Source organism: Muscardinus avellanarius (genome assembly GCF_963383645.1).
Source record: "Muscardinus avellanarius genome assembly, chromosome: 2".
Classification (NCBI taxonomy): domain Eukaryota; kingdom Metazoa; phylum Chordata; class Mammalia; order Rodentia; family Gliridae; genus Muscardinus; species Muscardinus avellanarius.
The window spans coordinates 122,346,685-122,360,176 of NC_137787.1; the positions used below are offsets into that span (position 1 = coordinate 122,346,685).

At 43.0% G+C, this 13,492-nt stretch overlaps 1 protein-coding gene across 1 annotated transcript in view; it reads left to right on the top strand.

Moving 5' to 3' along the window:
• Positions 1-1,774: 1,774 nt before the first annotated feature.
• Positions 1,775-13,492, top strand: part of TNFRSF19 (TNF receptor superfamily member 19) — a gene marked incomplete at both ends in the record, with an annotated part of 62,421 nt that continues 50,703 nt past the window's right edge. Inside the window, 2 exons of the mRNA XM_080689424.1 lie at positions 1,775-1,843; positions 4,797-4,907. Coding sequence (XP_080545550.1) covers positions 1,775-1,843; positions 4,797-4,907 — 180 coding nt within the window. The remainder of the gene's footprint in view (positions 1,844-4,796; positions 4,908-13,492) is intronic.

A 13,492-nucleotide genomic window follows, 5' to 3' on the forward strand; every position in this document is an offset into this window, starting at 1 on the left:
CACATTTTTAACTTGTAGAAATTAACACATTTCTCAACATTTAGGACCAAGTCAGGAAAGAGACAACCTGCTGTATGCATTTCATGGAATGTGATTTTACCCTTGCCCTTCCCGCCCCCTCCCCTAGACCTTTGTCTACACAGGCTGTAAGGTGCATAGTGGGTAGTTGCTGGATGGCTTTGAACTTTGACAGAGGAGAGCGAGCTATCATCAGACAGCTCAAAACATTTTAATTCTCTCAAATGGGTCATTCACTCAACAAGAGTTAAGTCATTCCCCTGCCCACTCCACCCTGGCCCCGCAGGCTCTGACAGCAGGTGACCGCAGCCTGCCTGGGTGCCTCTGCTGTTGATGGTGGCGTGTCCCTGGAGTGCTTGACCACTCTTCTGGTCCTCTGTTCTGGTCTCTTTCTAAGTAGTCAGACGACCCACTGTGGCTTCTGTTAGTTTTGGGAGATTCTTCTTTAAAATAAACAAATCACTGTTTCCCTCCTGATAGACGGCCACCAGATGAGGCTCCACTTCATTTATCTATAGCAGTCTTTTCTTTTGACCTTGTGGATATCTGTGGAAAGCAACCAAAAAAATTATTTTTTGTACTGGAGATTGAATTTAGGGACATTCTATTACCAGGTCACACACACACACCTGCTATATTTGATTTTTTATTTTGAAACAGGGTCTAAGTTGCCGCCCTCAATAGAGCACACTGTGTCTTGGGACCTGGGTGACAAATAGGATGTGAGACCAGACCCTGAAGCCGCCCGGCCTGGTTTGCACCCAGATCCCCCTCTCACTAGCAGGCTGGGGCGGACCACTCAGCCCCGTCTCTAAAGTGGGGAGAAGGAGAGTAGTGACTTTCTAGAGTAGCTGGGAGGGTTAAATGAGTTAATGTGCTAAAAATAGTACCTGGCTCATGGTTCTTAGCCAGTGTTGTTGTTTTATCACTGTTATTATCCTGTTGGCACTGACTAACCCCATATAAATGGAAGGTTTATAAGTCACTGTTGGAATATAACTCTCTTCTGGGAAGAAGATCGGACACAATAAAGACTTGGGTAGAAAGTCAAGGCCAGTATAACCAGGGACTTCAGAGCTGGGAGGAGCTCTGCATGTAGTGTGTGAGAAGGCAAAGCACCAGTTTTCATTACTTCAGTTTTTAAAATTTGCATGTTATTTGTCTTTGTGTGTGTGTGTGTGTGTGTGTGTGTGTGTGTGTATATATATATATATATATATATATATATATATATATATATATATATATATTTTGTGTGTGTGTGTGTGTGGATCAGGGGATGGAACCCAGGGGCATTCAACCTCCGAGCTGCACCCCTGCCCTATTTTTTATTCTTTATTTTTGAAACAGGGTCTCACTAAGTAGCTGAGGCTGCCCACGAACTGCAATCCTCTGGTCTCAGCCTCCCGAATGCTGGGATTACAAGCGTGTGCCACCACGCCCGGCTCTTTTGTATCTTTTTAAAAGTGATTCCTTTTAAAACATAAATATGCTGGGATGCTTGTCAGCTCAGTACTAGGGAGGAGGAAACAGAATCAGCGTCAGCAGGAGGTGCAGGTGTAGCTGGGAGATTGAATGTCCCTGGGTTCAATATATACTCCCCATAGGACATAAATAATATTTGGTAACTAGTATCTATAGACAGTGTCAGATACTATATAGTAACTACAGAACACTCACTAAATGTTTTGATGTTCACTGTATCTTTATTTTTTTATTTAGGACTCTTCAGAGATAAATACATTTGATAGGAGAGATGGATTTCAAAGTACCACTAGAACAAGAGAAAACATTCTTCACCATTGTACTTTTAATAGGCTGTTTGGTAAGTGAACTTTTCTTTTCTCTCCAGTGAAAGAATTCATATAAATGGTGCCAAGACCATTTTCTGTTTCTGATCTAATATTACTTTTATTTCTTTCAAATTGCATTCAGTCATTTCAGATTTAAATAAATGAAAGTGTGCTGTGAAGTTTGTAGCAGGTGCTGAAATTATTTAAATTTAGGTGACAAAATTGCCACATTACTTATAGCATTAGATAGTGGCACTATCTTGGATTTATAGATAGATGTCTCTCAAAACACATCTGGCCTCTAACAAGACCCTACACAGTTTGTAAAGAACTTAGCGTAGATTCTTGAAAGAGCTGTTATTTTGATAGAGTTGCTTATATCCATCTTGGTTTCAAAAAGTATTAAAGACAGATTAAAGATTAAACTTTTATGTTTGCAGCTTTGGCAAGGATCTCTGAAGGTGTTCGATTTGTCTAATCTTGAGATGTCACAAGGATTTAGAAGTGTAGAGAGCTGTTTACACTGCAGGCAGAACCTAAGTCTTGGAAGATAAAGGAAGAGGAAATGGGTCAGGTAGAGTTAAGGAGAACTTCCTTTCTGGTCACGAAACTTATTTATTTATTTTTGGTGGTACTGGGGTTCCTGGAAGCCCTTCTACCTCCGGGCTACACTCCCAGACCTATTTTATATTTTTATTTGGACACAGGGTCTCCTAAGCCAGTGCGTGCGGCTGGCTTCGAACCTGCGCGATCCTCCTGTCTCCGCCTCCCAAGCGCGGGGATTACAAGCGTGCGCCACCACGTCCGGCACGAAACTTATTAAACAGTGAGGACGTGGTCCAGTTGGAGAATTCCTTTCTTGTAAAGATCAAAAACTCTGGGATAGGAGGAATTGCCAGTCGTTTAAAGTAAAATCAGGATATCAAGATGGTTGGCAGCAGGAGCGAAGAGGGGTGGGAACCGCTTATTAGACTTTTTGCTCTAAAGAATTTTTCAGTCCTTACTCTCACCTTGAATTTTCTTCCCAGAAAATTGTCCCAGAAGCCCAGCTTTGGCTTTCTTTGGGGAAGCTGCTGCAGACGTTCCTGCTGGAAGGTGGAGGTAGTTTACAGGGAATAATGGCTCCTTATTTAAAGCATCAGGAACAGTATTCTGTGCTCCTGTGTATGGTAGACATTTGTCTGTAGTTCCCACAGTACCTTCTAAGGCGTTCAGCATTCATTTAAGGAAACATAATTATAGCGAATATCGTTATTCAATATTCAACACTGTTATTCCTGCTTAGGATGAGAGGCTGGCTGAACGTCTTCATCAATTCTGAGATGCTATTAATACCAACATCGTAAATAAATATTATCTGTTAAGGAGCAGGTAAACACATTTTGAATGATGGGTAGTAATAAGGTGTACTTGTTTTTAGGTAAAATAAGCAAAAAAAAAAAAAAAAAAGCTGCTTTTAGAAAATGGCTCACAACCTTTATTTTGCCAAAGTATAATTTTTTTCCAACTAAGCCCGTTGCTGTGAACCAGCATTTCCTGTTAGGTCCCAGGAAATGGCTGTGGAAATCAGTACTGACCTGAGCTCACATGCACGTAGCACTTTTGCTCTGAACAGTTCAAAGACTTTGACCACTGTTGCCATCTTCAGCAGCACCATTAAGTACTGGCCTCATGGCTGCTAGACAGTATTGTGTGTGTGGTACTGGGGACTGAATCCAAAGCCGGTCCATCTGAGCTACACCCCCAGCCCAATTTGATATTTTACTTGGAAACAAGGTCTCACTAAGTCGCTGAGGCCTATCTTGAACCAAGGATCCCCTGTCTCAGCCTCCCAAGTACCAGGATTTCAGGAGTGAGCCACCATGCCCAGCTAGATCATATTTTTTAAAAGATAATCTCTGACTGGGTGTGGTGGCACATGTCTGTAATCCCAGTACTTGGGAGGCTGAGACAAGAGGGTCACAGGTTTGAGGACATCCTCAGCAAGTAGTGAGACTCTCTTCAACCTAGTGAGAACCCTGTTTCATAATAAAAGTAAAATATAGGGCTAGGGGTGTAACTCAGAGGTAAAATGCCCCTGGATTCAATTCCTAGTACCAAATTTAAAAAAAGAAAGAAAGAAAAAATGATCTCTAAGTAAATAGGGTACAATTTTAAAAGGTTGGAAGTTCTCCATCAGTTCGCAGATGTATCTGAAGAGCAATTGCAAGTTCTTGTGGATATAGGAACCGGTTTCATCTACTTGTATAATTTATTATAGTTTAATATGTTTATGTTTCTAGAAAATCAAAATAAATTTGTTGTTTGGTATTGCAGATTGAACCCAGAGGTGTTCTACCTCTGAGCTATACCCCCTGAACTTTTTATTTCTTATTTTGCAACAGGGCCTTGCTAAGTTGCTAAGGCTAGCCTTGAACCTGTTTCAGCCTCCCAAGTACTGGAATTACAGGTGTGCACCACCATTCCTGGCTTTGTTTTTAGTTTTTTTTTTTTTTTTTTTTTTAAAGGATCTCATCAAGTTCTGAAGCTGGCCTTGAACCTCCCAAATACTGGGGTTCCAGGCACGTACCACCACAGCTGGATTTTTCCCCCTCTCTTATTAATGCAGAATGTTTCAGGTAGCAAAAGTTCTTTTAAATCAAGTTGTTCTTTTAAATGTCATCTCAGTAAAGACAGTATTCCTTGGTCGTTGTTAACCTTCAATACTCAGAAGACAGTGGCCAATTCTCAGAAAAAGGGAGACACTGCTTAGGAAGCGAGTGACCATTCTGTGGAATACACAGAAGGCTCTGCCGATGTTATTTGTTCCACTGACTCATTCAAAAAGTGGCTTTTCTTTGTAAAGCGAAAATTAAGTTGACCTCACTCTGAGCTGCTATTTACACCCAATGATTATGAGACTAACACTGTAGATATTATTCCTTTCTTGCAAACAATGTAATGAACGTACTTTAAGATAACATTTTGTATAACTTTTTCCCCTAGTCATGTAAAGTGATTTGTGAAACTGGAGACTGCAGACAGCAGGAGTTCAGAGATCGGTCTGGGAATTGCATTCTTTGCAAACAATGTGGACCAGGCATGGAGTTGTCCAAGGTACACACTGCAGACGTGGTAAAGCTGTAGATCTGTGTCTGTAAAATGCCTTTTTTGTATGTGTGCGGTGTGTTATGCATTCTTTGAACGAAATTGTTTTAGTTAATTATTAGTGAGGCTTTGGACACCATGAGAGAATTCTTGGCTTGTTACCTCAGTAGCCAAATATTATACAATTCCCTTTTCAAAAATTCTCATTCATATGCCTTAGAAGATAAATTAGTTCTAAAAACAGTAATTGGACAAATGTCATTCGTTAACGTAATTTAATGTTTATAGTATTTCATTGAAAGAACAGAATAGTAAAGGTCTGTTTGGGTTAATTTAAAAGAATCAATAGTCTGCCAAAAACTTACAAATGAAGAATTGATAACAGAAAGCGGTAATGCTATCATCTACTTTTTAAAACAATGAATGTCACCATTGCTAGTCAGAAGATAAAGCCAGCGGTAAAGATGGTCCACAGTAACAATTCTTCTCCAAACCAGAATTTTGAACATGCCTCCGACAGCACCAGTATTAATCTCACCACACTAAGTGTATGTTATTTCCACGAGCACTTTAAACACTTTCACTTCAATGGCTGTTTACTAAGAACTAGAGCATGCAGACTTCATCCGGCTTGTTCAGAGCCTTGACATCCACTCGCTTCTCCTCCGAGCCTTTGAAGATGGTACTAGTTGTGAAGAATTGATGTAAATTTGTTCTAAGTAAGACATCAAAGCCTTCCTGCTAGAAAAGGAACAATGGATGTTTCTTTTTATTTGGAGTGACTGTTAAAAGAGGAGTCCTTTCCCCCTTCCCACTACCATTATTTAAAGTTGAGTCTTGTCATTCATAGATTGTTGATCAATGATCTACGAACAGCAGGAAACAAAACCCCAAGCATTCCACAAGCAGACCCCGGTGGAGAGCGCTTTTCTGTTAAAAAAGTGGCAGCTTCCAGTGTCCTGGGCCAGCTGACTCACTGGCCCTGGGACAGCTAGTTGATTCTGCATCTCAACAGATACTTTTCAGTCTGTGTTGATTATTGTAGCAGTACATCTGCAGACAGGTTTTGCCCTGGTGGGCGGGACAAGACTGATTTGTAGAAGACCTATTGATATCTAGAATCGATGAACAAAGTAGGCACACATGTCATTGGGTCCAGAGGAAGACAGAAGGTGAAGTTCCTGTTCCTCAAAAGCCCTTCTTCCTCAAATCTCTATGAACATGTGAATTAAACCTTCTAGACACTAAGACATGAGTAAGGAAATTATTTCTAAGAAATTGTTCTCAGCCAGGCGTGGTGGTCGGACGCTGAGGCAGGAGGATCACAGGCTCACAGCCAGCCTTGGAAATTTAACCAGGTCCTTTACAATATAGCCACTGTTTCCAAATAAGAAATAAAATAGAGCTGGGGGTGTAGCTCAGAGGTAAAATGCCCCTGGGTCCACTCCCCAGTCAAAAAAAAAAAGGAGAAAAAAGAAAGAAATTGTTTTCTTACCTTCATTGTTTGAATCTATAATATAATATTAAAATAATTTTTGGAAAGTCAGAAGATGCAATGGGGGGGCTCTGGGGGTTGACCCCAGGGCATTCTACCTCCAAGTTACACCCCTAGCCCTGTTTTGTTTTTTTGTTTTTGAAACAGGGTTTTACTAGGTTGCTAAGAGTCTCACTATGTTACTAATATGGGCCAAGAACCTGTAATATTCCTGTCTCAGCCTCCCAAGTACTGGGATTTCAGGTGTGTGCCACCACAGCCAGCAATACACTTTAAAAAAATAAATGAAAAAAGTCATTTTGTAGCTTCTGGTTCCACATGTAAGGAGCTTGTAAAAAGCTGAACAAACTGAAAAATTAGCAACTCTTCTTAGATCTGTAAGAGAAATCAAATCACAGGAACGCTACCATCCCCAGTGGGGTAGACACAGAGATTGACAGGACACTGTTGCAGAAACCTCCTTGGCATTCCGTGCTGGGGCAGGAAATTCTGAACTGGAATTGACAAATTGACAGAGCCTAGGTCTGAAAAAGTCTGAGAGTTCAAAACTCTAGGGGAATCTGGTCACAGAGTGGAACCTACGTTTTTATTTATTTATTTTTTTTTTTACCTCTAAAGGGATCAGATTATCACAGTAAATATCAGAGAAAAATTTTCCCAGTATTCCTGCTGAAGAAGGGGAAAAGTACCATTCTGAAATATACCAGAATACTACTTTTTTTGGTTTTTTTGGTTTTGTTTTTTGTTGTACTGGGGATGGAACCCAGGGGCATTCTACCTCCAAGCTATACCCCAGCCCCATCTTTTATTCTTTATTTTGAAACAGGGTCTCACTGAATTGCAAAAGGCCTCACTAAGTAGCTGAGGCTGGCTGTGAATCATCGTCCCCCTATCTCAGCCTCCCAAATGCTGGGATTACAAGTGTGTGCCACCTGGCCCGGCTTTTTTCTTTTTTTGTATTGGCGATTGAACCCAGGGCCATTCTGTTTATGAACTACACCCCAGCCCAAAGTTGCTGAGACTGTCCTCAAACCCGTGATTCCCTGTCTCAGCCTCATAAATACTGAGTTTAGTGTTTGAAAATTTGAAAGTACAGTAAATATATTAAAGTTAGTTATAAAAAGGTTAAGAAAACTAGTCTCTTTATCTTCAGGGTAAAAATAAGGGCATTTTACCAGATGTAAGAGCCTTCAGTAGCCTTTTGCTAACATCACTGTCACTGTACTGAACACCACCTACAATGTATGTCTGTTTTCTAATATCAGGCGTCTCATCTAAAGCAGCACGCTCCTGGGTCACGCTCCTGGGTCACGAGGTTCTTCCCATGGCAAACACGTCTCTCCGTCTTAAAACTAAAGCGCGGAAAATGCTTTGGATAAGCAGACATAGTTCCACTTTCCATCTGTGGTTTAATTGCTCCTAATTATTATTTTCTTTGGAAGGCATTCAATTCTGTTTTCTCTCAAGGTGTCTAGGCTTCCCTGCCCATTGTTGGCTCGCTGTCTACCATCCTGGACACGTAGGCGGGCGTGCTGGAAGCTGCTGGAGGCAGCGTGACCCGGCTCACCTGTGTGCGGGTCAGCGCGCCTGGCCCCTGCTCGCTTCCGTTAGTTATTAGCCAGTGGGAGATCTGCAGGGCAGCCTCAGCTCTGAAAACACCTTCCACGGTTTAGACGGACACTCGTCCCTTCTGGGATACTTTGTATAGCTTACTTCTCTGAATCTTTCACAAAACCCGGGCATTTGGGGTTAGGTTCATCCAAAGGATATTCCTTAGAACAAATGCATCCTTCTTTGTGACTCCATAATAGATACTATGAAACTGCAATACATACCATGCAAACAAAATGGATGGTTTTGGCTTTTGTTACGAGTCATGTACTATTTATGTGATCTCTGTGTATTAAATAATGGGCTCATTCTTACATAGGATTACAGTGTAAAGAAATGGACATCAAGAGGGCTAATCGATTTGTACCTTGCCACCCATTGCTATTAATAACAGTGTTCAGTGGGGGGAGTTGTAAAACCAAGTGGGGGCAGCAGTCATTCTCAATCAATCTCTCTCTCCCTCTCTGTCTCTCTCTCACTCACTAAGGATTGAACCTCCATGCTCCACCCTCAGCCTTTTGTCGTTTTTAATTTTGAAACAGAGTTAGCCGACTTGGTGGCACACGCTTGTAATCCCAGCATTCGGGAGGCTGAGACCGGAGGATCGCGATTCGCAGACAGCCTCAGCTACTTAGTGAGGCCTCTGCAACTCAGTGAGACCCTGTTTGAAAATAAAGAATAAAAAAAAAAAATGGGAAACCGGGTCCCAGTATGTTGCTGAGGGTCTCGGTAAGTTGCTGAGGCTGGCCTCAAACCTGTGATCTTTCTATCTCAACCTCCCAAGTTCTGGGATTATAGGGCCGGGTGCAGTGTTGCGCCTGTCTCTTTCTCATTTTAATACCGCTCTAGCATGTTACTGTGCAGTAGGATTTTCTGCTCTGATGCTCTGTGTCTTTGTCTTCCAACTTTGGAGCTATCATGGCTTCTGAACACTTCAAATGCAGCTGGCCAGTGACTCCAAGAAACTGGCTGTTTAACTTTAACTTTATTTAATTTTAATTAGTATTTAAGTGAAGTCCTATGACCATTGAATTGGATGGTCCAGCTCTAGTATGATGAACCGTCTTCCAGAAATCCTGACTTAGGACCAGCTTCTAAAACAGAGAGAAAAGGGCTGAGGGTGTAGCTCAGTGACAAAATGCTTGCCGGCCATGCTTGAGGCCCTGGGTTCAGCTCCCTGCACTGCAGAATTAATAATAATAATGATGATGATGATGATGATAGTAAAACAAAACAGAAAGATAAGCAAATCATACAGACCTATGAGGGACAGGCGTATTGACCCCCCATGTAACGAGGAGTGGACTGAGGGTCCTCTGCTTCTTCTCCATGGCCACCATCCTTACCACCAGCTCCCACAGCCACACTGCGTGCCCCCAGCCCTACGTGCTCCTCCCAGTGCTGTCCCCGCGGCCTTCCGAGTGGGCCCATGACTTGAGCTCAGGGGTTCCCAGTCTTCTTCCCTGGAAGCCCCAAGCATCCTCTCCTCTCGTTAGGCTCCTTTCAGTAATTCAACTCCATTAGATTCCCTGTATTTTTTGGAAAAAATACATGACAGCTTGCTGAGCCATTTGGAATCTATTTGGAAGATTTTGTCTCACTGAGTTCTATTTACTTTATCTCTCTCCACAGGATTTCGATTTTGAAAGTTTATATAGGAAAGATAATTGAGAATATTTTCCCTGTCTGAGAGTCAAAAAGACAAAACATTAACCCTGTACACTGGCACATGTCTGTAATCCCAGTACTGGAAGCTGAGACAGGAGGATTGCAAATTCAAGGCCAGGCTCAGCAATTTAGTGAGAATCCTCCACAACCTAATGAGACCTTGTTTCAAAATTAAAGAAAAAGATGTGCGCGCGTGTGTGTGTGTGTGTGTGTGTGTGTGTGTGTGAGAGAGAATGTATATATTTTTATATGGCTGGGGCCTGTGGCTTGGAGGTGCAGTGCCACCAGATTCGGTATCCAGTACCGAAACAAAAGGCCAGTGTTTCCATTGCGCCACAGCAGTGCCTACAACGCACTCTGAGCTGTGAATGTTCAGAAGAACGTTACTCAGCCACCGGGCATCCTTTCAGCTCTGGAAAGTAACCCTAGCTTTGGGATATGTGGGAGAGGATGAGTTTTGTTTTTCCAAAGTAACCACATTAGCCTTAATTCTCATTGCCTAGAACTCCCGGCCACCACCCCTCCTCCTCCCTGAGCACTAAGGCCAGCAACGTGCTTTTAACTTGACCGCCTCCCAGCAGTAAATCAGGAAACTAGTTTTTGCATGAACCACTTGAAACAAGCTGCAAGCCTCTGGCACCGGTTTCAAAGTGAGCTTTTGTAACCAATTATTGGGATGATTTTAGTTATTGTGAAAAAATTAACTCTTGTAAACAACAACATACTTTCTTCCACCAAGTACATATCCAACTTAGTATTTTTAAACATGGCTAATTTTTGAAAACTGTTTTCATCACTATGAAGAAAGTCACCAGAAAAAATAAAACCCAACCAACCACATAATTTGAAAGTGTTAAAAAAAAATTCATTTCTGCCATTTAATTATAGTGTTGCTCACTTTATTTATGTTTAATTATACCTGATCAAGGCCAGGGATGTTTGGCAGCTATTAACAAGCTCTCACTTGTAATTTTTCTCCAAAAAAAAAAAAGCAACTCCACTACAGATTTTCATAAACTGAAAATTGGGGGAAATACCTCTTAGGTGTTGTTTTATTAAAGTAAATTAGCTGATTTCTAACAACCAGCCACATAAATCTAATTTGTCATTTCCATTTGTGTGCCCTAGCTTTTCTCCACAAATAATTCCTAACCTATCCAAATTTGTAATGTAACATGCAGCTTTTAAAGTTCAGAGAACCAAAGTGAATAATGTATTGGCTGTACAAATAAACAGTTGAGTGGACTCGAGGCCCGAGAATGGGATTCCTGGGCGCTGGAGGACCATGAGCTTCCCCTGTGGTCCCGGGAGCTGGGCCTCCCCTGTGTAGGTGGGGCAAACGTAGGTTTCTCTGAAGTGCTGGGATTTTCAGAGGGAGAAAGAAAGAAGAGACGGGGTTTGGGGACTGTTTACTTTGAGCCATTTTGCTACTGGACAGCCACCCAATGTGGCTTCAGAGACTTTGGCAGAATGACAGAGGCTGCTGCCGCCGCCAGCAGGTTGGATGTCGCCCAGCTGGACCCAGAACCAAGATCAGAAGGTGCCCCCAAGACTTGCCCTCCCTGCCCCACCCACTTCCCCACAGCCCCCAGCTGCCAGGCCTGGCCAAGAGGGGACCACTGCTGTGGCCTCGGATGCACATTAAATAAAGGTACCCCTGGGGCTGGGCGTGGTGGCGTACGCTTATAATCCCAGCATTCAGGAGGCAGAGATCATCAGAGGCTTGCGGTTCACGGACACCCTCAGCTATTTAGTGAGGCCCTTTGCAACTCAAACGAGACCCTGTTTCAAAAATAAGACTAAAAAATAGGACTAGAGGTGTAGCTCAGAGGTAGAATGCCCCTGGGTTCCATCCTCAGTACCACAAAAAAAAAAAAAAAAAAGGTACCGCTCACTTCTGATGTGACTTGGGGACATTAAGTAGGCATTCTCTAACTGGGCTTTTCTTCCATTTTGTTATTAGTTCATCTGTATATTTTTCAACCTGAAAAGTTTATTAATTAAAAATTTCAGAAATTTGGGGAAGGGCTAGGTATTTTTTTCAGGTTTATAAGGTATCATGTTATAATTCTAAAAAATAAAGACTGCCTGGCATGCCTGTGACAGAGGGTCGCAGGTTTGAGGCCAGCCTCAGCAACTTAGCAGACCCTGTCTCAAAGTAAAAATAAAAAGGACTGGGGATGGAGCTCAGAGGTAGAATACCCCTGAGTTCAGTCCCAGTACCAAAAAAAAAAAAAAAAAAAAAAACCATAAATCAATAAGTAAATAAAGACTGTAGGGTATTTTAGAGCCAAGATGCATTTTTTTTTCATGGCTCTGGGGATTAAACCAGGAGCAAAATATATAAAAATATTTGTTACTATAAACTAATAACAAAATGGGAGAAAAGCCTGGTTAGAGAATGCCTACTTAATGTACTCAAGTCATATCAGAAGTGAATGGTACTTAAAAAAAATAGGGTCTCACTAAGTTGTAGGGGTCCTCACTAAGCCATGAACCCGGGATCCTCCTATCTCAGCCTCCCAAATGCTGGAATTACAAGTGCGCGCCACCACGCCTGGCTGGGCCAAGATGCCTTTCTACCATGGGCATTAAAGGTAGATCTTGCTTCATAAAAATGACACTTACGTATCTACTTCTAAAGACCAGGCCCCTGATAGACTTGTCTTCTTCACCCACCCTCTTTTCCTTTCCCTGCCTCCCAACACTACTTCTTATAAAATCACGGGGAAGAGACCCTAGCGTAACAATGTGGAAAATGCAGAAGAAAAGCCCAAGCTGGACAGTCAGGTGATATACCCCATTTACCCGGGACTCTTCAATGGGGACCTCGATGTACAGCTGGAGTCCAGTGGGGCTTTGTAGCCAAGGGGCACGATGAGGTCAGTGGATGGAGAATTACTAAGGGGACGCATTGGGGCCAGGGGGATTCTGGCTAAACTAACCAGACAACTCTTACTGAGACAGGCCTGGGGGGCCAGACTTCACTTGGGCGGGGCTGGAGATGGAGGGACCTGAGTAGGTTACGGCTGGGGCAGCGGGACTGTGGGGGACTTAGCCCAGGGAACAAGAGGCTGGAGCCGCCTGTCAGGGCTCCACGAGGAGAATCTACTAGCAGCTAAGCCCAAACCTCACCTATTCCTTTCCTTCTTTATCACTGACTACCTTGCTTGCCTGCCACAGTAACATAATATGCCTAGGGAAGTTGCCCATTCCTCTCAGTAAGTTGTAGGGGAAAGAGGAGGCTTGAAGCTGTGTTTGTCAGCTGCAGGGTGAGGTGGGAGCCTACCCGGAGTCCCTCCCATTGCACCACAGATGGAGGTAGCTCTGGGAAGTCAGCTGGGCTGCCTTCCTATCTTGGAAGACTCTCCGTTTGTATATAAGGAAGCCTCTTCAAGATGCACGGGGCAGGGAAACCAAAGGAGTTGCAGAGCCATGCTACAGGTGTGCATGCAAATACACACACATGTAGGATGTTTCTAGCAGGGTACCCAAAACCTGGTACCAAAACCTGCTCTGTGTGGTGGAAGAAGGAAGTTTGGGACTAGGGATGCGAAGAAAAGTGTGCTAGTGGGTATTTCTATGCATACATAGTAGTAGTTTTCAGTACACGAATTGAGAAAAAGAAAAAGAAAACGCTCCTGCCGGGCCCGCCACAGCTTGTAAAGGTGAAAAGCCAGTCTGTGCTGAACAGGACCAGGCCGGGCGGGAGGCTGAGCCCCTGAGCTGCTCCGCCGCCTCCTCTCGGCAGTTACTTCTTGGACTTAATGGGGAAGATTTCAAGGCATCTTAAGCACCTGGTTTCACTGAGTGAAATAAA